Source organism: Podarcis bocagei (assembly GCF_964188305.1).
Source record: "Podarcis bocagei genome assembly, chromosome: 2".
Classification (NCBI taxonomy): domain Eukaryota; kingdom Metazoa; phylum Chordata; class Lepidosauria; order Squamata; family Lacertidae; genus Podarcis; species Podarcis bocagei.
The window spans coordinates 5,695,379-5,722,860 of NC_138126.1; the positions used below are offsets into that span (position 1 = coordinate 5,695,379).

The 27,482-nt window shown below is 41.1% G+C and overlaps 3 protein-coding genes across 4 annotated transcripts in view; all 3 read left to right on the forward strand.

Moving 5' to 3' along the window:
- The first annotated feature begins 347 nt into the window (after positions 1 to 347).
- Positions 348 to 27,482, forward strand: part of LOC308580792 (vomeronasal type-2 receptor 26-like) — a 33,208-nt gene continuing 6,073 nt past the window's right edge. The window contains exons 1-3 of one of the 2 annotated variants that reach the window (XM_081182967.1): positions 348 to 838; positions 1,660 to 2,493; positions 8,500 to 8,866. In XM_081182967.1, the coding sequence (XP_081039093.1) occupies positions 554 to 838; positions 1,660 to 2,493; positions 8,500 to 8,736 (1,356 nt within the window). In that variant the 5' untranslated portion in view covers positions 348 to 553 and the 3' untranslated portion in view covers positions 8,737 to 8,866. Of the gene's footprint in view, positions 839 to 1,659; positions 2,494 to 8,499; positions 8,867 to 27,482 lie in introns of those variants that run through there. The other variant, XM_081182966.1, reaches the window with a different exon arrangement.
- The window catches only part of LOC308580992 (vomeronasal type-2 receptor 26-like), a 66,023-nt gene continuing 47,898 nt past the window's right edge, over positions 9,358 to 27,482 (forward strand). Inside the window, exon 1 of the mRNA XM_081183390.1 lies at positions 9,358 to 10,234. The gene's annotated coding sequence lies outside the window, so the exon portion shown is untranslated. The remainder of the gene's footprint in view (positions 10,235 to 27,482) is intronic.
- On the forward strand, positions 10,445 to 11,371 carry LOC308578769 (vomeronasal type-2 receptor 26-like; the record flags this gene model as incomplete). The annotated part of the gene is made up of 1 exon (XM_081179312.1): positions 10,445 to 11,371. A coding segment is annotated over one exon (927 nt), but the record flags the coding sequence as incomplete, so codon positions are not given.

Genomic DNA, 27,482 nt, shown 5'->3' on the forward strand with positions numbered 1-27,482 from the left:
CTATTAACTTGTAGCAATCTATTTATTAAGTTAACATGTAATCATGTAGAATTGGGTCTAGAAATCAACTGGCAGCCAGTACAGTACACCTACCCTGCGAGAGCCAGTGTGGTGTAGTGGTTAAGAGCGGTAGTCTCATAATCTGGGGAACCGGGTTCGCGTCTTCGCTCCTCCACATGCAGCTGCTGGGTGACCTTGGGCCAGTCACACTTCTTTGAAGTCTCTCAGCCCCACTCACCTCACAGAGTGTTCATTGTGGGGGAGGAAGGGAAAGGAGAATGTTAACTGCTTTGAGACTCCTTAAAGGGAGTGAAAGGCAGGATATCAAACCCAAACTGTTCTTCTTCTTCTCTTCTTCTCTCTCCCTTTAACTGGCAAGCAGCCGTTCACCTTCCAACAAACTCACAGATGACTGATTATGTGATGAGGACGCTCTATTTTGCTTCATTCTAGTGGCTGCAATTTCTTACAGGATTAAGAAAGCAGGGACTTGACACTTTTCACTGAATGGAGTCTGACTGGAGGCTTTATACTTTGTTGCAGGGTAGCAGGTATGGTAGCATACTGGAATCTCCTGTCCTTCATGATCACCATCCATGAGATTAATCAGGATCCCAGGATCTTACCCAACATCACCCTGGGCTATGACATCTACGAGAATTATTTCGATGCAAGGATGACCTATGATGCCACCCTAGATCTGCTGTCTCCTGGGAGTGCCAATGTCCCAAACTACCACTGCGGAAGACAGAAGAAGCCCTTTGTTTTCATTGAAGGAGTCAACTCTGACACCTCACTCCAGGTTTCAACTATGCTAGGAACCTACAAAATCCCCCAGGTATGAATACACTAGCATGGGCAACATGGAGAACACAGCAACCTCTCTGAATAGGAAGCAAACGATGAAACTCACTCCCAGTTAAGAGAGGATTAAACCAATTCCTGAAGGCAAGGGCTATGAATGGCTGCTAGGCACCATGACTGTGATCTACCTCCCTAGTTGGAGTCACCAATGCTTCAGGGTGCTGGTTGCTGGGAATCACATGAGGGCAAAGTGCATTTTGCTCATGCTGTGCTTGCTGGTTTCCTAGAAGCAGCTGGTTGGCCACTGTGAGAACAGGACTAGATGGGCCATTGGCCTGATCCAGGAGGTTCTCCTTATGTTGAAGGATTTGTCCTGATGGGTGAAGAAGGGTTTCACAAAGAAAGTCACCATCAGAATAGTCTAAAGTGGGATTAAGCCTTTTGACAGATGCCTCTCAGAAGCTGCAATAAGTTCAGTACTGTAAGCTGCTTTAGACTTACAAAGGGAGAAGGGGCTTTTCTCTCTCTCCAGCCGGCACTTTATAAGTGGACAAAGGAGGTGTTTATGGTGAGTTCCGGCACCTCTTTTTATAGGAAAATAGCAGTTTACATGGGGCATGAATCATACTTTGGTGTTACAGAAATGCAGGCTCCAGAAGACACCTGAGGGGTGGCTTCACACAAGCCTATTTTGGTAGCCTGCTGTGATGGAGAATAAATAAATATATGGCAGAAAAACAAATCTAAGGAATGAAACTCATGTGAAGCTAACATGCAGGTGATCTAAAAATTGAACCCTCCCCCAGACAAAATAATAACAGTAGAAAACCATCTATATCTTCCTTTTCTTCCTAGGTCAGTTATGCTTCTGTTCATCATGCCCTTGACAAAAGGCAATCTCCTTTGCTCCACCGAATGACCCCAAATGAAGAACCCCCAGGCTCAGGGATTATCAAACTACTCCTGCATTTCAGGTGGACTTGGATCGGGCTCATAGCTCCTGACTCTGACAATGGAGAAAGGTTTCTGAGCACCCTGACGCCTGCGCTTGCTAAGGATGTTGTCTGCCTTGCTTTCTCACAAACCATTTCACGAGACAATCTGTTTAAACCAGATGAGTACACAAAGCTCATGAAGAAGATTTCACTTTCCATGGACAGGCGAATCAATGTGTTTCTTTACTATGGGGAATATCAGTCCAGCACTGAAGCTGCACTTGTACTTCACATAGTGGGTGAAACCCTGGAACCCATTACTGGGAAAGTTTGGATCACAATAGCTTTCTCATATGCCAGCTCCAACATGCTTCCCAAATTCCTTCAGTACAAACACATTCATGGATATTTTTCTTTGTTTATCCAGACCAAAAAGAGATCAACACACGAGGTTAATCTGCCGGTTTACGGCATCATTAGTGATTTCGATAAATTTTGGTTTCAACGCTATCATTGCTTATATTCAAAGCATGTGTTTTCTGTGAAAGGCCAGAAGCGATGCAGGGTGAAGGAGAACTTTTCAGGTTTCCCTCAGGACGTCCTTGAAAGGAGCCTGTTTCAGGACACCTACAGCATTTACAACACGGTCCGAGCTCTGGCCCATGCCTTAAATGCTGCGTACTCTTCTAGATCCAAGAGGGTGGTGATGATGGGACAGAACAGGTTGGAAGATGAAAAAGTCCAACCATCACAGGTATTCATATTTATTCTCTAATGATCTGGATAGACATTGTTCCATTTTAAATGAAAATCAGTTCAATGACAGATTCATAGATCCATTACCTTTAATTAACAGAAATTTACCAAGCATTAAAAAAGAGGAGATAAATAAGGTTATAAAATACTGTAGGTCAAAATGATTGATACAGAATTAATAGGCCCTTCAATAGTTACCTTGATCTGCTGGACTATGGACTGCTAGCAATGATCATGTGTCCCTTTCAAAGAGAAGACTAAAGATTCCTCAAAATGAAATGACATTCATATTAAATCTCCATTCATATACATTCCTATGTATACCATCATGATTATTTCAATCATAATCATCATATCTCACTTTCCTAATATCAAAGACAAGCAAAGCATTCCAAAGTTAAAGCAAGATAGAATTCTACTGCATGTAAGAAGTTCCAAAGTTTCTTCAGAAATCCATTACAAGGTGAAGAGGCTCCCTGGTCAAGGAGATGGTGGAGACTGTTCCACTGTTGAACAGCTCTTAGGGCCAGAAAGTTCTTAGTAATGCAAGTCAGATCAGTCCTCTCATGTACGATCAAATCTTGAAAGAGCATGGTTTTAACATGGACTGATCTGACATTCAGCAGTAGCAGCACCAGACCAGAGGGCTCAGTAGATCTGCTGCTAGTAACCTCTGGTGGTGTGAGAGGGCTGGAACAAGGAACAGAGACCAAACACCAAGGCCTCCACCCCTGATGGTGGCCAGCCCCCTCCCCACTCCAGCGATGCTTTCCCCTGCCTATCACCACAAGAATAGGGGCAGCATCTTGACCACGCCCTGCTACCTGCCCACCTAGAATCATTAAAGCATTTCCATTCACCCCGTTTACACTTGGGGGATTGGGCCACAGAATACTAAGCTAAGGCACATTATTAGACATGCCCCACACTGTCAGAAGAAGATGTTAGATCCCCTAGCTACTTTCCTACCACTGCCTCTCATTCAGAGGGGGAACTCCACCAAACCAAACTTCCCTTTCAATTAGGCTCTCACCCTGGTTGAGGGTCACAAGCCTGCCTCATGCCTGCAAGTCTGCAGCCTGTCTGGTAGCTGTCACAACTGCAGACACAGCCATAGCTTGGAGCAGGACTCTGAGAGAAGGTGCCATTCCCTCCCCAACCCCAACACAGAGGCTCTTGGACGCAACCTATTTTTTAAATAAATTTTTAAAATTGATTTTACAAAGTTTTTATAAACAATACAAACAAATAAAAAGACAAAACAAACAAATATAAATTCATCTCCTTTTTTCATAAACCTCATTTCTCTGACTCCCCCAAACCTCCCCTTTCTGCATCCCAATTCCCAAAATTATTTCAGCAAGTCCTAAATTAGATTTTTATCAAGTTTAGTTCCTTAATTGTTCTTTTCTTTTACTTAATCTTTTGTCGCTGTAATCTCCTTTTTTTTACTAAAAACCTCAACATTTTAGCATTCATTAATTTTGTAATATTTCTTAAGATAAATTTTAAATTTCTTCCAGTCTTCATCCGCCATCTCTTTTCCCCGTTCACGGATTCTGTCGGTCATTTCAGCCAATGTCATATAGTCTATTACCTTCATCTGCCATTCTTCCAGGGTGGGTAAGTCTTGGGTCTTCCAATGCTTTGCGATGAGTATTCTTGCTGCTGTAGTCGCATACATAAAAAAAGTTCTGTCTTTCTTCGACACCAATTGGTTACTAATGCCCAAGAGAAAGGCCTCTGGTTTCTTAGGGAAGGTACATTTTAGCACCTTTTTCATTTCATTATATATCATTTCCCAGAAAGCCTTAATCTTCGGGCATGTCCACCAAAGGTGATAGAAAGTACCTTCAGATTCCTTGCACTTCCAACACTTATTGTCAGGCACATGATAAATTTTTGCTAGCTTGACTGGGGTCATGTACCACCTGTAAATCATTTTCATAATATTTTCCTTTAAGGCATTACATGCCGTAAATTTTATACCAGTGTTCCACAACCATTCCCAGTCAGCAAACATAATATTATGACCAATATCCTGTGCCCACTTAATCATGGTCGATTTAACTGTTTCATCTTGTGTGTTCCACTTAAGCAACAAGTTATACATTCTTGACAAATTCTTAACATTGGGTTCTAACAGTTCAGTTTCTAATTTTGATTTCTCCACCTGGAAGCCGATTTTCCTGTCTTGTTTGTAAACCTCCATTATTTGATAATAATGGAGCCAGTCTCGTACTTTGGTTTTTAATTTCTCATGACTCTGTAATTTCAGTTTATCTCCATCTTGTTCCAAGATTTCCCAATATTTTGGCCATTTAGCCTCCATATTAAGTTTTTTCAATGCTTTAGCCTCCAAAGGTGACAACCATCTAGGGGTTTTGTTTTCCAACAGATCTTTATATCTTATCCAAACATTATATAGTGCTTTTCTAACAATATGATTTTTAAAGGACATGCACTTTAACTTTGTCATACCACAAATATGCATGCCAACCAAATGCATTATTGAAGCCTTCTAAGTCCAAGATGTCTGTATTCTCGAGGAGCATCCATTCTTTCATCCAGCAGAACGCTGCTGCTTCATAGTACAGTTTTAAGTCCGGCAGGGCAAATCCCCCTCTTTCCTTAGCATCCGTTAATATCTTAAATTTTATTCTGGGCTTTTTGCCCTGCCAGACAAATTTTGAAATATCTTTCTGCCACCTCTTGAAACAGTCCATCTTGTCAAGAATTTGCAATGTTTGAAACAAAAATAACATTCTAGGCAATACATTCATTTTTATAGCTGCAATTCGGCCCAACATTGAAAGCTTCAGATTTGACCATATTTCTAGATCTTTTTTAATTTCTGACCAACATTTCTCATAGTTATCTTTAAACAAATTCAGATTCTTAGATGTCATATAAACCCCTAGGTATTTCACCTTTTTAACCACCATCAAACCTGTTTCCTCCTGAAACTTCTCCCTTTCCCTGACTGTTAAATTTTTTTCCAAAACCTTAGTCTTTTGTATGTTCAGTTTAAACCCGGCCACTTGACCAAATTCTTGAATCAGCTCTAACACTCTTTTTGTACTAGTGTCTGGCTCTTGTAAAGTAAGTACTAGGTCATCTGCGAAGGCCCTTAACTTGTAATGTTTAGCTCCGATCTGTACCCCTTTAACCAGCTGGTCTCCTCTGATCATGTTTAGCAAAACCTCCAGAACTGAAATAAAAAGTAATGGGGAGATTGGGCACCCCTGTCGTGTCCCTTTTTCTATTTTAAATTCTTCAGTTATCACATTGTTTACAATCAACTTTGCTTTTTGTTCTGAGTATATTGCACCCATACCATTCTCAAAACTTTGGCCTACCCCCATCCCATGAAGATTCTTTTTCATAAAACTCCAAGAAATATTGTCGAAGGCTTTCTCTGCATCCACAAAAATCAAAACTGCTTTAGTGTTTATATTCACCTCTAGTAGTTCCAAAATGTCTATAATATTCCTCACATTGTCTGACAAGTGTCTTTTTGGGAGAAAGCCTGCTTGGTCCATATGAATCTCATCCATCAACACTCTTTTCAGTCTTTTTGCTAAAATGTCTGCAAAAATTTTATAATCCACATTAAGTAATGATATAGGGCGGTAGTTCTTAAGTTGAGTCTTTTCAGTCTCTGTCTTTGGTATGAGTGAGATGTAAGCTTCTTTCCACAATTCTGGTGCCCTTTTCCCCTCCAAAATCTCGTTGCAGACTTCCTTTAACGGTTGTACTATCCACTCCTTCAAAGCTTTATAATATCTTTTTTTAAAAAAAATAAATATTTTATTCAGTTTTCAGATACAAAGATTATAAACATAGACTGAGAGAAAAAACAAAAAGAACAAGAAAAAGAAGAAAGCAGTAAAAAGGAAAAAAAAAGCCAACCGTTCAACACATTTTTTGAATAACTAACTGGACTTCCCCACATCTCCCTTACCCTGCATTCTTTATAATAAAGTTTTCAGCAAATTATTACCTTGTTTCGTACCTTATTTTGTACTTTTCAAGTACTATACCTCAAGTTTTTCATACTTTTCATCAATTACTTATCTCCTAAATTAAACATAATATTACCTTAAAATTTAACCTTTTCATACTTAAAATATAATTTCTTGATTCACAACTTTAGTTGCTGAAGCTTTATAATATCTGGAAGTCAGCCCATCTGGTCCTGGAGATTTGCCCAACTGCATGTTTTGAATGGCCCCCTCTATCTCCTGTTCTGTTATCTTCTGGTTTAGATCCACCTTACTTTGATGAGAGATTTTTTGTAGTCCATATCGCTTGAGGAACTCGTCTATATCTTCTTCCTTCTGCGACCCTTGTGAGTATAATTTCTTAAAATAGCTCAAAAAGCAATTCCTGATCTCATTGGGTTTATATATGTTCTTTCCATCAACTTCTAGGCTTGTAACCGTATTTAATTTTTGTCTTTTCTTCATTTGCCAAGCCAGAAGTTTGCCACATTTGTCTGCAGATTCAAATGTCTTCTGTCTCATTTGTTTAATCTTCCATTCAATCTCTTGTTTCGTCAATTCCATATATTGTGTCTGATATAACTTAATCTCTCTCAAAATCTCCTGGGACTTAGGTTTAGATCTGAGTTTCTTTTCTCCTTCTTTTATCTTTTCCAAAATCCTATCCTTCTTTTCATTTTGATTTTGCTTCTTTATTGAATTTTGTTGTATTAAAAATCCTCGCATCACAGCTTTACTTGCGTCCCAGATTATTCTTTTTTCCACATCTGTTTTTAAATTTATTTCAAAATAGTCCTTTATAGTTTTTGGGGCCTTTTTGTGGATCTCCTCATCTCGAAATAGGGTGTCATTCATTCTCCATCTAAATGAACCAGCTGTTGTGAATTTCATCTCCATCTTCAAGGCATTATGGTCGGAGCAAGTCTTTGGGCAGATTTCCACTTTCTTAATCTTTGGAGCCATCCCACTAGTAATCCAAATTTGGTCAATTCTAGTCCAGGTCATCTTAGCTTCGGAGAAAAAGGTTCCCTCTCTCTCGAGAGGGTTCCTTGCCCTCCAAATATCAATCAAATCCATATTTTCAGTCATTTCAAAAAAGGTCTTTGGCAGTCTTCCATCTTTAGAGATTATCTGTCTTTGAGCCTTGTCCATATTTGTAGATACTACTCCGTTCATATCTCCCATCATGATTAAATTGTAATCCAAATAGTCCAATAATGTCTCATGCAACTTCTTAAAAAATTCTGACTTCCCTTCATTGGGTGCATAGATCCCTAAAATCAAAAATTTTTACTACTACTACTACTACTACTACTACTACTATTTATACCCCGCCCATCTGGCTGGGTTTCTCCAGCCACTCTGGGCGGCTTCCAACAAAGTATTAAAATACAGTAGTCTGTTAAACATTAAAAACTTCTCTAAAGAGGGCTGCCTTCAGATGTCTTCTAAAATTCTGGTAGTTTTTCTTCTCTTTGACATCTGGTGGGAGGGCCTTCCACAGGGCAGGTGCCACTACCGAGAAGGCCCTCTGCCTAGTTCCCAGTAACTTGGCTTCTCGCAGTGAGGGAACCGCCAGAAGGCCCTTGGCACTAGACCTCAGTGTCCGGGCAGAACGATGGGGTGGAGATACTCCTTCAGATATAGAATGGTACCTCGGGTTAAGTACATAATTCGTTCTGGAGGTCCGTTCTTAACCTGAAACTGTTCTTAATTTGAAGCACCACTTTAGCTAATGGGGCCTCCTGCTGCCGCCGCGCCGCCCAAGCACGATTTCTGTTCTCATCCTGAAGCAAAGTTCTTAACCAGATGCACTATTTCAGGATTAGCGGAGTCTGTACCCTGAAACGAATGTAACCTGAAGCGTATGTAACCTGAGGTACCACTGTACTGGAAATAGAAAAGCGCTCCATGGCTACTATGTGCCTAGATAGTATGTGAACCACCTGGGTGGAAATAGCCACCTTTCTTAAATGCTGCAATCTTCTCTGTCATTCTAGTTTCACCGTTTCCTGAGTGATTTTCAGTTCTACAATGCTTCTATGGGTGGAATATATTTAGATGAGAATGGGGACCTGACAGCTGAATTTGACCTGGTGAACATTGTGATGCTTGCCAATGACTCCCTTCACGTAGGGAAAGTTGGGAGTGTGGAGAGAGAGGGATCCGCAGGCGTAAAAGTCACCATTGATCAGGATGCCATCGTGTGGCCCCTTTGGTTTAATAAGGTGGGTTAAATCATTCAGATACATTTGACTATGATCCAAAAAAAGAAAAAGAAAACAGAGGATATTGGGTTGAAAGGGATTTTAGTTTTGTAGGAAGAGTCATCCCTACTTCAAGTCCCAGGAGCATATTTATGAAAGTAATATTTTTTGCCTCAACTTCCTGTTACGATATGGAAGCAATGCGGCAGCGAGCTGCAGCTAGCTGGGAAGCAAAACATGATGGGAATGTTGGGACTGTTCCGTGGGAACCAGAGGGACAGTCTATTCACTGTGCGATGCACCGGAATTAGCTAGAGTGTAATATGAGCTGTACAGGAAGTACAGAAGGAGGAGTTTTTAATCTCTCGACTGTTGGAGTTTGAAGGGAGCAGACGTGTTTTCTGTAACGCTGCAAGGACAGAAATAAAGACATGTAAATACATTTCTGTCTATCTCTTTCCCCTGCCTGGGGGGCAGGGAAGAGTGGTGTGTCCTTCTCACGCTGAGGAGGATCGCCGATCGCGACCTAGCCTGTATCCTGCCGGGGAATGCAGACAGGGAGGTCAACCGGAGATCACGCCGGGTGCCTGGAGAGTGGCCAGTTTTCTCCTGATAAAGCCTTGATCCCAACACTTCCATCACTTCACACTTGTTTGCTTTGAATTACATTTGCCAATTTATTGCTCAACCACTCAAATTTGGAGAGGTTCTTTTGGAGGTCTTCACAATCTATTTTTGTTTAAAATTCCATTAAAATTTTAGTAAAGGTAAGGTTAGACCAAGTTTAATTCAGTCGAATCCAACTATGGGTTGTGGTGATCATCTCTGCTTTCAGGCTGAGGAAGCCGGCATTTGTCTGTAGACAGCTTTTCCAGCTCATGTGGCCAGAATGACTAAACCGCTTTGGTGCAACGGGACACTGGGACACGTGCCAGAGCGCAGAAAAATGCTATTTACCTTCCCATAGCAACGGTACCTATTTATCTACTGCAGAGGTGTGCTTTTGAACTGCTAGGTTGGCAGGAACTGGGACAGAGCAGTTAGAGCTCACCCCATGGTGTGGATTCAGACTGCCCACCTTCCCATTGGCAAGCCCAAGAGACTCAGTGGTTTAGATCACAGCGCCACCCACAGTTTATTATCATCATCAACTATGGCTGCTTGAATGCTCACCCCTATCTGTAGACAGCTATGAAGAAGGTAAAAACCACAGGTCCATGGACCAATCCTTGGGCAATGGAATCCACTTTCTACTTCTCTGCATTTGAAGAACTGTCCACTCCACCAAAAACCACTCCACCAGACCTACTGCTTGCCACAGGAGAAAGATTCCTATTGGCTCCAGTATTATTGCATAGATAGACATACTACTAATTCCTGACCATCTTTCTTTATGGGCAGACTGTCCCTCAATCAAGATGTGCTGAGAGCTGTCATATTGGGGATGTCAAGGTCATCCGGGAAGGAGAGCCACTTTGCTGCTTTGATTGTTCTCCCTGTGTAAAAGGGACAGTCTCCACTGTGGAAGGCAAGTGAGAGAAGGAATAGGGCAACTTTTGTAATCCTGTCCAACACCGTATTATTTCTTTATTTTATTCCCCCCCCCCCCACACACAATGAAACCTTTACCCAAGGTTGAGACATCTGCTTTGCATGCAACAGATTGCCGATTCAAGTCATAGTATCGCCCGCTTGGGCTGGGAATGTCCCTTGGTTGAGACCCTGGGTACTGAAATGACTCATCTTCCTTTCAGATGCAAACCATTGCACCAAATGTCTAGAAGATCAGCACTCAAACAAGGACAGAGATCAATGTGTTCCCAAGATTATCACTTTCCTGTTCTATGAAGACTATTTGGGGATTCTCTTGTCTTCCTTTACCTTGTTATTCTCCTTAATCACATGCTTGGTGTTAGGAATTTTCATGAAATACTCAGAAACTCCCATAGTCAAAGCCAACAACAGGGACCTTTCCTACATGCTCCTTGTATCCCTCTTGCTCTCCTTTTTGTCCTCCTTGCTCTTCATTGGCCAGCCAAGAAAAGCCACCTGTCTTCTTCAACAAATTGCATTTGTCCTCATCTTCTCAGTTGCTGTCTCTTCTTTGCTGGCCAAAACCATTACCGTTGTGCTGGCTTTTCTGGCCACAAAGCCAGGGAACAGGGTGAAGAAATGGCTGGGGAAGACTCTGGCCAATGCTGTTGTCCTTTCCTGTTCCAGTGCCCAAGTTGTCATCTGCACCATCTGGCTGGGGACTTCTCCCCCATTCCCAGACTCCGACATGCACTCCCAACCTGCAGAGATTATCCTGCAATGTAATGTAGGGTCTGCTGCCATGTTTTATGGTGCCCTCGGCTACATGGGCTTCCTGGCTGCCATCTGCTTCACTGTGGCTTTCCTAGCCAGGAAGCTGCCTGGGGCCTTCAATGAAGCTAAGCTGATCACCTTCAGCATGCTGGTCTTCTGCAGTGTTTGGGTGTCCTTTGTTCCCACCTACCTGAGCACCAAGGGGAAATACATGGTAGCCGTGCAGGTCTTCTCTATGTTGGCCTCCAGTGCTGGGCTTCTGGGCTGCATCTTCATCCCAAAGTGCTACATCATTATACTGAGACCTGATCTGAACACAAAGGAGCATCTGACGACAAAAAGTAAAGATGCCATCTGATTCTTTGTACATTCTTTTCCATTGTAGGGATCTGTGAACAGAAAGTCAATAACAAAATCCAGCCACTTGCTGTTCTAAAATGAAATATTCAAATGTCAAAAAACTTTGTCAGGAGAGGGTATGAGGTGATGGGGAGAGATACAAATACTCTGAAATAAAATATTCGACTGGCACAGGAGGCTTCAAGTGCATAAAAAAAGTCAATCAGGCAGCAGAGGTTCATCATATCAGGCCCCAAAATGTCCTGAAAAAATAGTTCGATTCTGGCTTATCTGGTGAACATAGAATCATAGAATTATGGAAGTGTAGAGTTTGAAGAGGGATCCCAAGGGGCATATATTTCAACCCTCTGCAATGCAGGAATCTCAACCAAGCATTCATGACAGATGGTCATCCCAACTATGATTAAAAACCTCCAAGGAAGGAAAGTCCACAATCTCCCAAGGGGGACTATTCAAACAGCTCTTGTTGTCAGAAACTTTTTCCTGAAGTTTAGACTCCTTTCTTTTAACTTGAAGCCATTGATTCAAGTCCTACCCTCTAGAGCATCAGAAAACAGATTGTGATGTTTTCTTCTAGCTCTGCAGCTGCTGCTCAAGCTCCACAATGATTCCAGAGATGTATATTCCCTGCATAATTATCATAATCATAGTGATTTATTCCTTGGCAAAACTCACAAATGTACCCACTTTTGACACAAAGAACAGATATTTCAGAAATGAAAGCTTGAAATGCCTGCTGCATTTTTAAAGACGTCTTGTGCCATCGAGGGCTTTGACTTATCTTCCAGGCAGGCAGGGATTCTGCCAGTGTGAAAGCTTCGTATACTCCTTTTCCTCACATTTTCTCTGGGGCTTTGGTCTTGTTGGAGACGTTGGGCTTCATCTAATTCGCTTCTTGCTAAGTTGAGAGCAGTGACAACAGACGTAATGACAGGAGGCAGACACAGAGTGAGGCTCTTATTGATATTGCTGCTGCTGCTGCTGCTGCTGCTTCCCTGTGCAGCTTCTAGGATGCGGAAAGCAAAATGCCCATTGAACCTGAGAAGGGACCATCCAGATGCAATGAATTATTACGAGCCAGGAGACCACCTCATAAGCGGGGTCATATCTACATTACGAATTCTGCATACTGGATACCGTTTCCTTGCCACCCCTTACATTTACATTATAAGGTACGCTGCATTTCCCCATGCAATTTCTGCACAGCAGACAAAACTGTGATTGATGGGTAGGCATATATACATAGCATATTATTTAATACGGTTGTGCTTAGCTGTGACTGCCCAAGCCTGTAATGCTTATATGCCAGGGACAAGTCCTGCTTTCTAGAGTTTGCCCATTGAAGACACAAAATGCATGTGCATTGCTTCCCTCCTTACTTTTTTCCACTGGAAAAAAAACCAAATTGATGGTGAATCATGAAGATCCAGAGATCATCTGTGTCCCAACTTCTTGACTTGGGAAATGTGAAGATGGCCTGATCTGTACTCCTCTGAAAGGAGCAGAACTATTGTCACAATCTATCTAACATACAACCACGTTGAATTGAGTCTAGAAATCAACTGGCAGCCAGTACAGTTCACCTGCCCTGGGACATTAGGGTGCAAGGTAGGTACTAAATAGGATAAGAACAGCAATAACAATTAGATGTAGGAATTATATGACTGGTAAAGATCTCTATTTTACATCTCCTCTTCTTTTTTAAAAAATAAAGAAACAAACTCTTTAAAACCTACCACTCCCCTTGAACTAGTGCCCTGTCCTTTTACAAACTTTTGCTTAATATATTGAGGGTTGTATTCACTCCCTGCTTCCAGCACTCAAGTGCTCAAATATGCCTCCATCTCCCTTTAACTGGCAAGCAGCCGTTCACCTTCCAGCAAACTCACAGATGACTGATTATGTGATGTGGAAGTTCTATTTTGCTTCATTCTTGTGGCTGCAATTTCTTATAGGGTTAAGAAAGCAGGGACTTGACACTTTTCATGGAACGGAGACTGACATTAAGCTTCATGCTTTGTTGCAGGGCAGCAGATATGGTACCATACTGGTATCTCCTGTCCTTAATGATTGCCATCCATGAGATTAATCAGGATCCCAGGATCTTACCCAACATCACCCTGGGCTATGACATCTATGAGAATTATTTTGATGCAAGGATGACCTATGATGCCACGCTAGATCTGCTCTCTCCTGGGAGGGCCAATGTCCCAAACTACCACTGTGGAAGAGAGAAGAAGCCCTTGGTTTTCATTGAAGGGGTCAACTCTGACACCTCACTCCAGATTTCAAATATGCTGGGAACCTACAAAATCCCCCAGGTATGAACACACTAGCATGGGCAACATGCAGAGAACAGCCACTTCTTTGAATAGGAAGCAAATTATGAAACTCACTCCCAGAGGAGGCAGTGAAGGTTTTAAGAGAGGATTAAACCAATTCATGAAGGCAAGGGCTATTGATGGCTGCTAGGCATGATGACTGTGATCTACATCCCTAGTTGGAGGCACCAATGCTTCTGGGTGCTGAGTTGCTGGGAATCACACGAGGGCAGAGTGCATTTGTGCCCAAGCTGTGCCTGCTGGTTTCCTACAATCACTTGGCTGGCCACAGTGAGAACAGGATGTTGGGCTAGATGAGCCGTTGGCCTGATCCAGGAGGTTCTCCTTATGTTGAAGGATTTGTCCTGCTGGGTGAAGAAGGGTTTCACAAAAAGGGTCACCATCAGAGCAGTCTAAGGGGTGAACATTGGCTCATGGGAGTTGGAGTTGACTATCATCTGGAGGGCATCACTTTGGGAACCCCTGGCCTATATGGTAAATGAATGTTTCCTCTCAAAGAGCAAACAGCTTTGTGAAATGGGTGGGAATTTTACATCTGGAAAACAGTCTAGGAAAAATGGGACAGATTCCCACACTACTAGTCACTGGTTGAGTATTGCCCTAAAACCTCTTAATCCCAGAACATCCCCAACAGAAGCCATCTCTCTTAAAACAAATTCTGCTGTTTTTCATTACTTATTCTTATGAATGTGGGTTGTTGCTGTTCTAACTGTGCAGCTTTAAAAGGACAGCAGATAAGATCTAGGGTCTAAATCTAGCAATGTTCTAGCAAACAATTGTGTGGTTATGCATGAATTATTGTCCAAGTCCCATTTCCTCAAAAAGCTGAGCTTCTTGAGTAGGTCTAGGGCCTTTTCATTGCCATATTGTGCCTTTGCTGATGCTGTTGTGTACACCATAAATGTAAAGCACTCAATACAAGCATACTGGCAACTGTAGTTTACCCTTCAAAGAGCTATAATTCCCAACAAACTACAGCTGTCAGGATTCTTTGTGGGAGACCAAGAGCCTTTGACATGCTCTAAATGTGTTGGGTGCGTGTAATATTTTTTAAAGTAACGGTGCATCTTTGGATTATTTTATTTAAGGTGTCTGTTGTTGCTTCACTTTTCTGTGCAATGCTTACAGATATTTTAAATATATTATGCAGTATAAAAATTAAATAACCAATCCATCAAAACCCACTGCAATGCAGGAATCACAGCTGAGCACATCCTTATATTGGCAGGTGTGTGAAATAGCGCCGTACAGACAGGGGCGGAGGGTGCAACCCTGAGGGAAGGATCCTCCACACGCGGCTGCAATGGAGGAGGCTTGTGACGCCACTCTTGGGGGTGGGGATACGAATCCCCCCCCACGGGGTGTCTTCTTGTAATCTTCCCTCAATGATGGCCCCCAGGGAAGGACACCCCCCGCCCGCTTCCTCCACCACTACACTCAACAACAACATATCTTAACTCAACATAGTGTTAAATATGGGGGGGGGGGTTGGGACATTCAGGGAGAGAATGATGGGGAAGACATGTTATATTGTTGCCCGTCACCTCCTGGCAAATAGAAGGGGAAGAAATGGAGGCAGTGAGAGATTTTACTTTCTTGGGCTCCATGATCACTGCAGATGGTGACAGCAGCCACAAAATTAAAAGACGCCTGCTTCTTGGGAGAAAAGCAATGGCAAACCTAGACAGCATCTTAAAAAGCAGAGACATCACCTTGCCAACAAAGGTCCGTATAGTAAAAGCTATGGTTTTCCCAGTAGTGATGTATGGAAGTGAGAGCTGGACCATAAAGAAGGCTGATCGCCGAAGAATTGATGCTTTTGAATTCTGGTGCTGGAGGAGACTCTGGAGAGTCCCATGGACTGCAAGAAGATCAAACCTCTCCATTCTGAAGGAAATCAGCCCTGAGCGCTCACTGGAAGGACAGATCGTGAAGCTGAGGCTCCAATACTTTGGCCACCTCATGAGAAGAGAAGACTCCCTGGAAAAGACCCTGATGTTGGGAAAGATGGAGGGCACAAGGAGAAGGGGACGACAGAGAATGAGATGGTTGGATGGTGTTCTTGAAGCTACCAGCATGAGTTTGATCAAACTGCGGGAGGCAGTGGAGGACAGAAGTGCCTGGCGTGCTCTGGTCCATGGGGTCACGAAGAGTCGGACACGACTAAACAACTAAACAAATAATGAATGAATTGATTTATTTCGGTCACTGACCAGAGTGTATTGTCGCCAAAGGTGTCCTACATCTCCTTTCCAGAGAAGCACTGGAAAATATGGCTCTCCCTGACCACAATTTCCAGTTGACCAAGAAAACCCTTTATATCTTCCTTTTCTTCCTAGGTCAGTTATGCTTCTGTTCATCATGCCCTTGACAAAACGCAATCTCCTTTGCTCTACCGAATGACCCCAAATGAAGAACCCCCAGGCTCAGGGATTGTCAGGCTACTCCTGCATTTCAGGTGGACTTGGATCGGGCTCATAGCTCCTGACTCTGACGATGGAGAAAGGTTTCTAAGCACCCTGGCACCTGCGCTTGCTAAGGGTGGTGTCTGCCTTGCTTTCTCACAAACCTTTTCACGATGCAATCTCTTTACATCACAATGGATGATAAAGCTCCGGCAGAAGATTTCACTTTCCATGGACAGGCGAATCAACGTGTTTCTTTACTATGGGGAATCTCAGTCCCTCATTGAAACTGCAGTTTTACTTCAAATCGTGGGTGGAACCCTGAAACCGATTACTGGGAAAGTTTGGATCACAATAACTCTCTCATATGTCAGCTCCAACATGTCTCCGGAAATACTTGAGTACAACCACATTCATGGATATTTATCTTTGTTTATCCAGACCAAAGAAAGAGCAAAACACGATGGCAATCTGCCAGTTTCTTTGCACTATAAGAATTTCCATCCATGTTTGCCTGAAGGCTATCATTGCTTATATTCAAAGCATGTGTTGTCTGTGAAAGGCCAGAGGCGATGCAGAGTGAAGGAGACCCTTTTGGGGTTCTCTCAAGATGTCCTTGAAAGGAGCCTGTTTCAGGACACCTACAGCATTTACAACACGGTCCGAGCTCTGGCCCATGCCTTAAATGCTGCGTACTCCTCTAGATCCAAGAGGGTGGTGATGATGCGTCAAAAAAGGTTGGAAGACGGAAAAGTCCAAGCATCACAGGTATTCATTTTTATTCTCTAATGATCTGGATAGATATTGTTCCATTTTAAATGAAAATGGATTTAATGACGGATTCATAGATCCATTTCCTTTAATTAACAGAAATTTACCTAGCATTAAAAAAGAGGAGATAAATAAGGTTATAAAATACTGTAGGTCAAAATGATTGATACAGAATTGATAGGCCCTTCAATAGTTAACTTGATCTGCAGGGCTATGGACTGTTAGCAATATTCATGTCACCCTTTCAAAGAGAAGACTAAAGATTCCTCAAAAAGAAATGACATTCATATTAAGTCTCCATTCATATACATTCCTACGTATACCATCATGATTATTTCAATCATAATCATCATATCTCACTTTCCTAATATCAAAGACAAGCAAAGCATTCCAAAGTTAAAGCAAGATAGAATTCTACTGCATGTAAGAAGTTCCAAACTTTCTTCACAAATCCATTACAAGGTGAAGAGGCTCCCTGGTCAAGGAGATGGTGGAGACTGTTCCACTGTTGAACAGCTCTTAGGGCCAGAAAGTTCTTAGTAACGCAAGTCAGATCAGTCATCTCATGTACGATCAAATCTTGAAAGAGCATGGTTTTAATATGGACTGATCTGACATTCAGCAGTAGCAGCACCAGACCAGAGGGCTCAGTAGATCTGCTACTAGTAACCTCTGGTGGTGTGAGAGGGCTGGAACAAGGAACAGAGACCAAACACCTAGGCCTCCACCCCTGATGGTGGCCAGCCCCCTCCCCACTCCAGCGATGCTTTCCCCTGCCTATCACCACAAGAATAGGGGCAGCATCTTGACCACGCCCTGCTACCTGCCCACCTAGAATCATTAAAGCATTTCCATTCACCCCGTTTACAGTTGGGGGATTAGGCCACAGAAAACTAAGCTAAGGCACATTATTAGACATGCCCCACACTGTCAGAAGAAAATGTTAGATCCCCAGCTACTTTCCTACCACTGCCTCTCACTCAAACGGGGAAGTCCACCAAACCTAATTTCCCTTTCAACCAGCCTCTCACCCTGGTTGAGGGTCACAAGTCTGCCTCATGCAGTTCCAGGCCTGCAAGTCTGCAGCCTGTCTGGTAGCTGCCACAACCGCAGCCACAGCCATAGCTTGGAGCAAGACTCAGAGAGGAGGTGCCATTCCCTCCCCTACCCCAACACAGAGGCTCTTGGACGCAACCTATTTCTTAGTCTGCTCAGCTGATGGAAGAGCCCATTCTGAAAGACCTCAAGTATATTGGGGAAATGATATACCAATGGTAATTAACTCCAGTAAAATTGGCAAAAATTTACAAATCAAAATCAAATACCTGTTGGAGATGCAAGAAAGAAATAGGCAAAATGTTTCACATGTGGTGGGAATGCCGACCTATTCAACAATTTTGGAATGAAATATATGAAGAAATCAAAAAGATGTTTAAAATATCTTTTAGTAAAAAACGGGAGGCATTCCTTTTAGGTATAATTACAAAAGATATTCCTGGCAATCCAAGGAAAGTATTCCTTTATGCAGCAACAGCTCCCAGGATGGTCATAGCAAAAAACTGGAAAGGGGGGTGGAATCCCATCAATAGAAGAACAGCAAATTAAACATTGTGCTTATATGAATTTGGCAAGATTCACAGCATTCCTAAGGGGACAATGGGACCAAAAATTAGCAAAGGAATGGGATTGTGTTAAAGAAGATATGAAAAAACATTGTTCTGGAGTAAGTATATCGGTATGTAACGAATGAAGCTTTGCAGGGTTAAAAGCGGTGCGAAAGGTGTAAAGATGGGGGTAATTTACATTAGACACAACAATTCAGAAAGATTAAAATGTTTGAGGTCTCAAAACAGAGGAAGGAAGTCAATATGAGTATATGTACGTAAAGCTTAGTATGATGGCAGGGGATTTTTTTGGTAGGTGTGATTTTTTCCCTTTTTGGTTTCTGTTTGTTTTGATTTGTTTTTGTTGGTTTGTTCTTTTTTTTGGAATTTATGTTTGTAATTTTTGTTGTAACTTTTTTTTTTAAAAAAGAAGTACCGTATTTTTCGCCCTATAGGACGCACCGTCCCATAAGGCGCACCTAGGGTTTTTTTGGGGGGGGGGATAAAAGAAAAAAAATTATTTCCCCACCAGGCGCGGGGCTGGGGCGGGGGAAGCCCGAGCTTCCCCCGTCCCCAGCCCCCAGAACAGGCAACTCTCCGCAAGCCGTGGGAACCCGGCGCCGGCCTCCCGCGTCTTGCGGAGAGCTGCGCAAAGTCTGGGCACGCTGAGCTTAGCGCGCCCAGCCTTCGGCATGCAGCCAACTCTCCACAAGACATGGGAGCCCAGCGGCGGGCTCCCGCGCCTTGCGGAGAGCTGTGCGAAACCTGGAGAGCGAGAGGGGTTGGTGCACACCGACCCCTCTCGCTCTCCAGGCTTCAGCGAAAGTTTGCATTCGCCCCATAGGACGCACATACCTTTCCCCTTCATTTTTGTTTTATGTCCCCCCCCTTTTTAAAATATTTATTAAAATTTAACAGATACAAAAAACAAACAATAAAAATTACAATAAAAAAGAAAGAAAAAATATAGAAAAAGAAAAGCAAAACCAGCAAAAAAAACAAAGGCATTTTAAAAACACAAACATTTAAAAAAGAAAAAGAAAAAACCCATATTTTCATATCCTTATTTTACATTTGCTTATTTCCTTGACTTCCTCAAACTTCCCTCTTTGCATTCCAGTTCAATTAATTATTTCAGCAAGTCCTTTCCCTTTTTCTTCAATTTAAATCCAAACTTTTTCTTAACACAATTTAGCCTTAAATTTTACACTTTAACCATTGTCAATCTATTCTTACTTAATTCTTAATAACATTTCTACTAAAGCCCAATACCTTCTTTCCAACAACCTCCTAACATTCATTAATTTTACAATATTTCTGTAAATATACTTTAAATTTTTTCCAATCTTCTTCCACCGACTCTTCTCCCTGGTCTCGAATTCTGCCGGTCATTTCCGCCAACTCCATATAGTCTATCAACTTCATCTGCCATTCTTCCCGGGTAGGTAGATCTTGTGTCTTCCAGTACTTTGCAATAAGTATTCTCGCTGCTGTTGTAGCATACATAAAAAAAGTTCTGTCCTTCTTTGGCACCAATTGGCCGACAATGCCCAGGAGAAAGGCCTCTGGTTTCTTCAGAAAGGTATATTTAAATACCTTTTTCATTTCATTATATATCATCTCCCAAAAAGCCTTAATCCTTGGGCACGTCCACCAAAGATGAAAGAATGTACCTTCAGTTTCTTTACATTTCCAACACTTATTATCGGGCAAATGATAAATCTTTGCAAGCTTGACTGGTGTCATGTACCACCTGTATATCATTTTCATAATATTCTCTCTTAAGGCATTACATGCCGTAAATTTCATACCAGTGGTCCACATCTGTTCCCAGTCAGCAAACATAATGTTATGTCCAACATCTTGTGCCCATTTAATCATAACAGATTTAACCGTTTCATCCTGCGTATTCCATTTTAACAGCAAGTTATACATTCTTGAAAGTATCTTAGTTTTAGGATCTAACAGCTCTGTTTCCAATTTTGATTTTTCCACCTGGAAGCCAATTTTTTGGTCCAAATTGTAGGCTTCTCTTATTTGATAGTAATGAAGCCAGTCTCGCACTTTATCTTTTAATTTCTCAAAACACTGCAATTTCAATTTATCTCCTTCTTGTTCCAGAATTTCCCAATATTTCGGCCATTTGGCCTCCATATTGAGCTTTTTCAGGGCCTTCGCTTCCATCGGTGACAACCACCTTGGGGTTTTATTTTCCAGTAAATCTTTATATCTTATCCAGACATTAAACAATGCTTTCCTGACAATATGGTTTTTAAATGCTTTATGTGCTTTAACCTTGTCGTACCACAAGTATGCATGCCACCCAAAAACATTATTAAAACCTTCTAAATCCAAAATGTCTGTGTTCTCAAGAAGCAGCCAATCTTTCAACCAGCAGAATGCTGCTGATTCATAATAAAGTTTAAGGTCTGGCAGGGCAAATCCACCTCTTTCCTTTGCGTCAGTTAATATTTTAAATTTTATTCTGGGCTTCTTGCCCTGCCAGACGAATCTAGAAATATCTCTCTGCCACTTCTTGAAACAGTCCATTTTGTCTAAAATTTGCAATGATTGAAACAAGAATAACATTCTTGGCAATACATTCATCTTTATAGCTGCAATTCGACCCAACAAGGAAAGCTTCAAATTTGACCATATTTCTAAGTCCTTTTTCACTTCCATCCAGCATTTTTCATAGTTGTCTTTAAATAGATTCACATTCTTAGCTGTCATATTAACCCCAAGATATTTCACTTTTTTAACCAATGTTAAACCTGTCTCCTTCTGAAACCTTTCCCTCTCATCCTCATTTAAATTTTTCTCTAAAACTTTAGTTTTCATTTTATTCAACTTAAACCCTGCTATATTGCCAAATTCTTGGATCAGTTCTAATACTCTTTTAGTGCTTGATTCTGGCTCCTGTAAAGTCAATACCAAGTCATCTGCAAAAGCTTTTAACTTGTACTGTTTAGTTCCCACTTGGATACCTTCTACCAGTTGGTCCTTTCTAATCATGTTTAGCAAAACCTCCAGGACCGATATAAAAAGCAATGGAGAGATTGGGCAACCTTGTTGTGTTCCTTTCTCAATCTTAAACTCTTCCGTCACTACGTCGTTCACAATTAGTTTAGCCTTTTGCTCCGAGTAAATTGCACCTATACCATTTCCAAAACTTTGACCAACCCCCATCCCCAGTAAATTCTTTTTCATAAACTTCCAAGAAATATTGTCAAAGGCCTTCTCCACGTCCACAAAGATCAGTACAGCTTTATTTTATTTTTTTAATGAATATTTATTGGCATTTTCATAAACCACACAAAACAAAAATAGACAAAAAATAACAAAAATACAAAAATCCAAAACTTAAAAACAATTAAACACACATAAAATTTCAATTACTTATTTTCTTATAACTTGTTTCTCAGACCTCCTCACACCTCCCCTTCTTGTATTCCAATTTAAATTGTCAATTCAGCAAATCCTTAACTTATTTCTCCACTTTAACTTAATAATTTATTCTAACAAATTGTTATTTTACTTTTCTTCTTTCTTCCATTTCCTCCATTTATTTTACAAGCCTTATTTTCATTTAATTTAGCCCATTTTAAAAACCAGTTTTAACTTATCCAAACTTCAACATCAATACTTATACCTCATTATTCATTCTTAAATATTTTTCCTAAAGTCAACCAAAATTTCCCTTCCACGACTTTGTTGGGATACTGCCAGGGAGATAACGTCCACCTGAGCCCCCAAGCCGGCTGCCGGATGATCCATCGACCTCCCGTAGACACGCAGTATCAGCAATTAGCGACACGAAGCCTTAGAAATAGATTGCCACATTCTTAGGCTGGTGCACACTCTTTCAGCAGAATTCACACAGCAAAAGATGCACAGCAGGAGAGCATATTTACAGTTTATTCAACGTTGGTCAGAACAAAGAAAAGACATGACCGCCTGCTACAGCGTTCAGGCACGAAGAGAGAAACGAAAGCAACTGAAAACATAAACATCCTGTGCAACAGGAAATACGCAGACTCTGTGACTCACAAAACCTGCTCTCTTTTAAGGTGGAACGGAAATATCCTAACAGACTTTCCCAATTTCCATACAGATAGCAAAACCAAATAAAAAACAGAACAAATTATAATTATATACCCTTTGGATTCCCAGACTCCACCCACCCTTTCCCCGGTTTCAGTCCCCAGCAAATATCCATCAGTCTCAATATTCTGTTTAGCCTGGAGATCTCACGTCCGAGGCTCTTAATTCTCTCTCAATTCCTCTCTGCCGGTCTTTTTGATTGTCCTTAGTGTTAAATCCCAAATCTCGGAGAGGCTCCGGCCCAACAGGATCCATGTTTCTTCCAGCCAGACCTCCATATTTAAGAATAAAGCCTATGGGGTACTCCAAATCTTGTTTCATACTCCTTTCAAGTCCAAATGTCCCCAAAGCTCCAACTTCCACCTTAATCAAATTTATAATCCTTCGGTCTTCAGATCTCCACATACGGAGATCTCTCAGTTCTCCACTCCCCAATTCAGGCCAGACTTTCCACATCAGACTTTTATTTTCCTTTGTTGCCATCATGTCAGGCCTCAAAGTACAATTCTCCTTTAACATCTGCAAAATTGCAGCTCCTCCTTCCTTTTCTTCAGGGGCAATGTATGTCTCCTTCTCCATATTCTCAAAACTCTCAAGTTTCTCTATTTGTCCAGTTGAATAGGCTTCCTGTTTCGCATCCTTATCAGCTTCAACAATGTTCTTTACTGCTAAGTCCAGAGTTGTAACATTTGTAGCCAAAACATCAGTTTGGCCTTGTAACTTTCCCAAGAGAACAAATGCTCTGTCCAATTCAGCCTGGATTGTCCCTCTTCCAGCCATTCCTGTAATGTCACTAAGCCCCTCTAGGGGGATTTTAGTTCCTTAATATTCCTTTCAGCTCAAGTCCAAAAATCACGTTATTTTGTATCAGCCCTTCCTTATTTTCAACAAATTGTAGCAAATGTAACCAGCAGAAGTAACAAAAGCAGGGTTCTCTTTTTCCGTCTTGACAGCTTACTTGACAGCTGTCAAACTCTTCAACAGGCTCTCTCACGGGACGCTCCCGGGTCCGGGGGGGGGGGGTGAAACCTCAGCTCCCAAAATTAGTCTTTTATCCTCCAGTAAGAATTCTTGTAATGTCAAACCGTGAAGTTAAGGTGTTTTACAAAAAAAGAAAAAAGAAAAAAATTCTCTCGACCTTAGCTAGCAGGTCCTTTGCTTTAAGTTGTTTACAAAGAGGGGGGGCGGACTTCCTTTTTAACCCTTCCCCGCTCGTTCCTAATTCAACAAATTTTTCTTTTAAAGTCCAAATTTCCGTACTACTCACGGGTTGTTGCTTTAGAGTCCAATTGTTCAAAGGAAAAAGTCAGCGCTCTCCGACAATGGCTTGCGGCTTCACTCCGCAGAAGAAGCAGTACTCTCAGCACCGCGCCGCACCCCGTCCCCATTCCGAAGCCTTTAAAAAGGCTCCTTCGCAGATTGGGGGGCGCAAATGGTGCCCGCCGAGTCACCACGCTCACAGGCTTCCCCGCCTGTGATTTTTAAGGGTCCCCGCCTCACCGCAGCGGCAAGACCCGATCCTGCAGAGCCGATTCCCTCCGGAGCTCAGAGGGAATCCGCCATTAATCGATGGCGCTAACCCGGAAGTCTCGATCAGTACAGCTTTAGTGTTAGTCTTCACTTGTAACTTTTCTAAAATATTAATTATGTTCCTCGTATTATCAGACAGGTGTCTGCCCGGGAGAAAGCCTGCTTGGTCTTTATGAATTACTTCTGCTAACACCCTTTTTAATCTTTTAGCCAAAATATCTGCAAAAATTTTGTAATCCACATTAAGCAGTGATATGGGGCGGTAATTCTTAAGCTGTGTCTTTTCGGCCTCTATTTTTGGTATTAGTGTAATGTAGGCTTCCTTCCACGACTCTGGCGCCCTTTTCCCTTCCAAAATTTCGTTACAGACTTCCTTTAGAGGTTGTATTAACCATTCTTTCAAAGATCTATAGTATCTTGAAGTCAGTCCATCTGGCCCTGGAGATTTGCCCAGTTGCATACTCTGTATAGCCCCTTCTACTTCCTGGTCCGTTATTTTATGGTCCAGCATTAATTTATTTTCTTGGGAAATTTTCTGTAGTCCATTTATTTTCAGGAATTTATCAATGTCCACTTCAGTCTGCTTTTCTTGTGTGTATAGTTGTTTAAAATACCTCTGAAAGCATTTTCTGATTTCCACAGGATTCTGTACATTCTTTCCTTCCACTTCCAAATTCGTAATAGTATTTAATTTTTGTCTTTTTTTCAGCTGCCAGGCCAGCAATTTCCCACACTTATTTGCTGAATCAAATGTCTTTTGTCTCATCTGTTTAATCTTCCATTCAATTTCCTGGTTCATCAATTTCATATATTGTACTTGATAAAGCTTTATTTCTTTCAAGATCTCCTGAGACTTTGGTTTTTCCCTCAGTTTCTTCTCTCCTTCCTTTATTTTCCCCAAAATTCTTTCTTTTTTCTCATTTTGCTTTCTCTTCCTAATTGCATTCTGTTGTATCAGGAATCCTCTCATAACGACTTTACTTGCATCCCAAATTACTCTTTTTTCCACGGTCGTATTCATATTTATCTCAAAATAGTCTTTCAAAGTTTTCTGAGCCTTTTTAGTAAATTCATCATTCCCAAACAAAGAATCATTCATCCTACATCTAAAGGAACCAGTTGGCATCAGTGGCGTAGCGTGGGTTGTCAGCACCCGGGGCAATGCAAGTAATTTGCGCCCCCTAACCCGTGGATTTGCGCCCCCTAACCCGTGGATTTGCGCCCCCTAACCCTAACCCCCAGATGTTGCGCCCGGTGCGGCCGGCCCCCCCTGCACCCCCCACGCTACGCCACTGGTTGGCATCAATTTCATTTCCATCTTTATCGCATTATGGTCAGAACAGGTCTTGGGGCATATTTCCACTTTGCTAGTCTTTGGGGCCAACCCTCTAGTTACCCAGATTTGATCAATTCTTGTCCATGTCATTTTAGCCTCAGAAAAGAAGGTTCCCTCTCTTCCCAGAGGGTTCTTCACCCTCCAGATATCGATTAAGTCCATGTTTTCAGTCATGTCGAAAAAGGTTTTTGGTAGTCTTCCATCTTTGGTAATTGTTTGTCTTTGCGCCTTATCCATATTTGTAGATACTACACCATTCATGTCCCCCATCAAAATCATGTTATAGTCCATATAGTCCATCAAAATTTCATGCAGCTTCTTGAAGAATTCCGATTTCCCTTCATTAGGTGCATAAATGCCTATTATCAAAAAATTTTCTCCTTGTGTTTGAATTTCAATTGCTATAAATCTTCCTTGTTCATCTTTAAAGATAAATTTAGGTTGAAGGCTCTCCTTTGCATAGATGACTACACCTCTTTTTTAAACTTTGTCCGATGAAATAAATTCTTGGCCTAGTTTTTTTTTTATTAATTTTTATATTATTATTATTATTATTATTATTATTATTATTATTATTATTATTATTTATCATTAATACACATATAATACACATATACAAGCATACAAACATACATTTCATACAATCTTTAAAAATATTCAAACATACTTACACTCAATCCCACAAATAGTTCCTTTCCCCATCACCATCCACCGACCCTTCACCCCACCTTTGTGTTGACTTCCAATCTACTCAATTACAATATCTTTCCACTTCTATTACTTTCTTTCACACACCTTTACCCTAATTTCATACTTCTTTTTCTATTACACGTTGTTTTCCATCTTATTTGATATTTCAGTATTTGAAACGGAACTTGTTTATTCTAATAGGAGTTCTGATTTTTCGATATGATTTTGCAAGTATCTTTTAAACACCTTCCAGTCCCTATCTATCTTTTCTTTTGAAATCCTTCCAATTTCTTCCATTGTTTTGGATATATTGTAATACTCCAATAATTTGGCAAGCCACTCTGTTTTTGTCGGTATTATACCACTTTTCCAGTTTTTCGCAATCAATAGCCTTGCTGCTACTGTTGCGTATAAATATAAGGTCTTATCTTCTTCCTTTAGGCTTCCTGGTACTATTCCCAATAAAAAACCTTCTGGTGTTTTCCTAAATGAGTATCTAAACATTTTTTTCATTTCATTATATATTATTTCCCAAAATTGTTTGATGTTTAAACAATTCCACCATATATGTATCATAGTACCTTTTCCCGTGTTGCATCGCCAGCAGATATCGCTACAGTTTTTATTCATTTTTGCTATTCTTTCAGGTGTTAAATACCATCTATGTTGCATTTTAAGGTAATTTTCTTTCAGTATATAACACATGGTGAATTTCATATCTTCTTTCCACAATTTTTCCCATTGTTCAAACATAATATTTTTCCCAATGTCTTGCGCCCATTTAATCATTGATGCTTTAACCAGTTCATCCTTTGTTTCCCACTCTAAAATCAGATTATACAATTTAGATATATATTTTTTGATTTTTCTTGTATTAAATATTTATCGAATTTTGATATTTCTTTTTCAAATCCTAACTTTTTGTCTTTTGCTAATCTATACTTAATTTGAATATATTGAAACCAATCACTAATATGAGCTTTAATTTCTGTGTAGTCCTTTAATTCCAATTCCCCGTTTTCTTCCTTTAATACAGTTTTATAGGTAGCCCAATTTTCTTTCATATTTAATTTTTTCACTGCGACAATTTCTGCTGGCGATGCCCACCAGGGAGTTTTCGGTTCTAAAAGTCTTTTATATTTCTCCCATATTTTATATATAGATTTTCTGATTATATGCCCTAGGAAGCCTTTATATACTCTCACTTTTTCATCTATTAAATAGGCATGCCATCCAAATCTCGTCTCTACTCCTTCTAAATCCAATACATCCGAGTCATCTAATTTGATCCATTCCTTTAGCCAGGTCAGACCCACCGCATCATGAT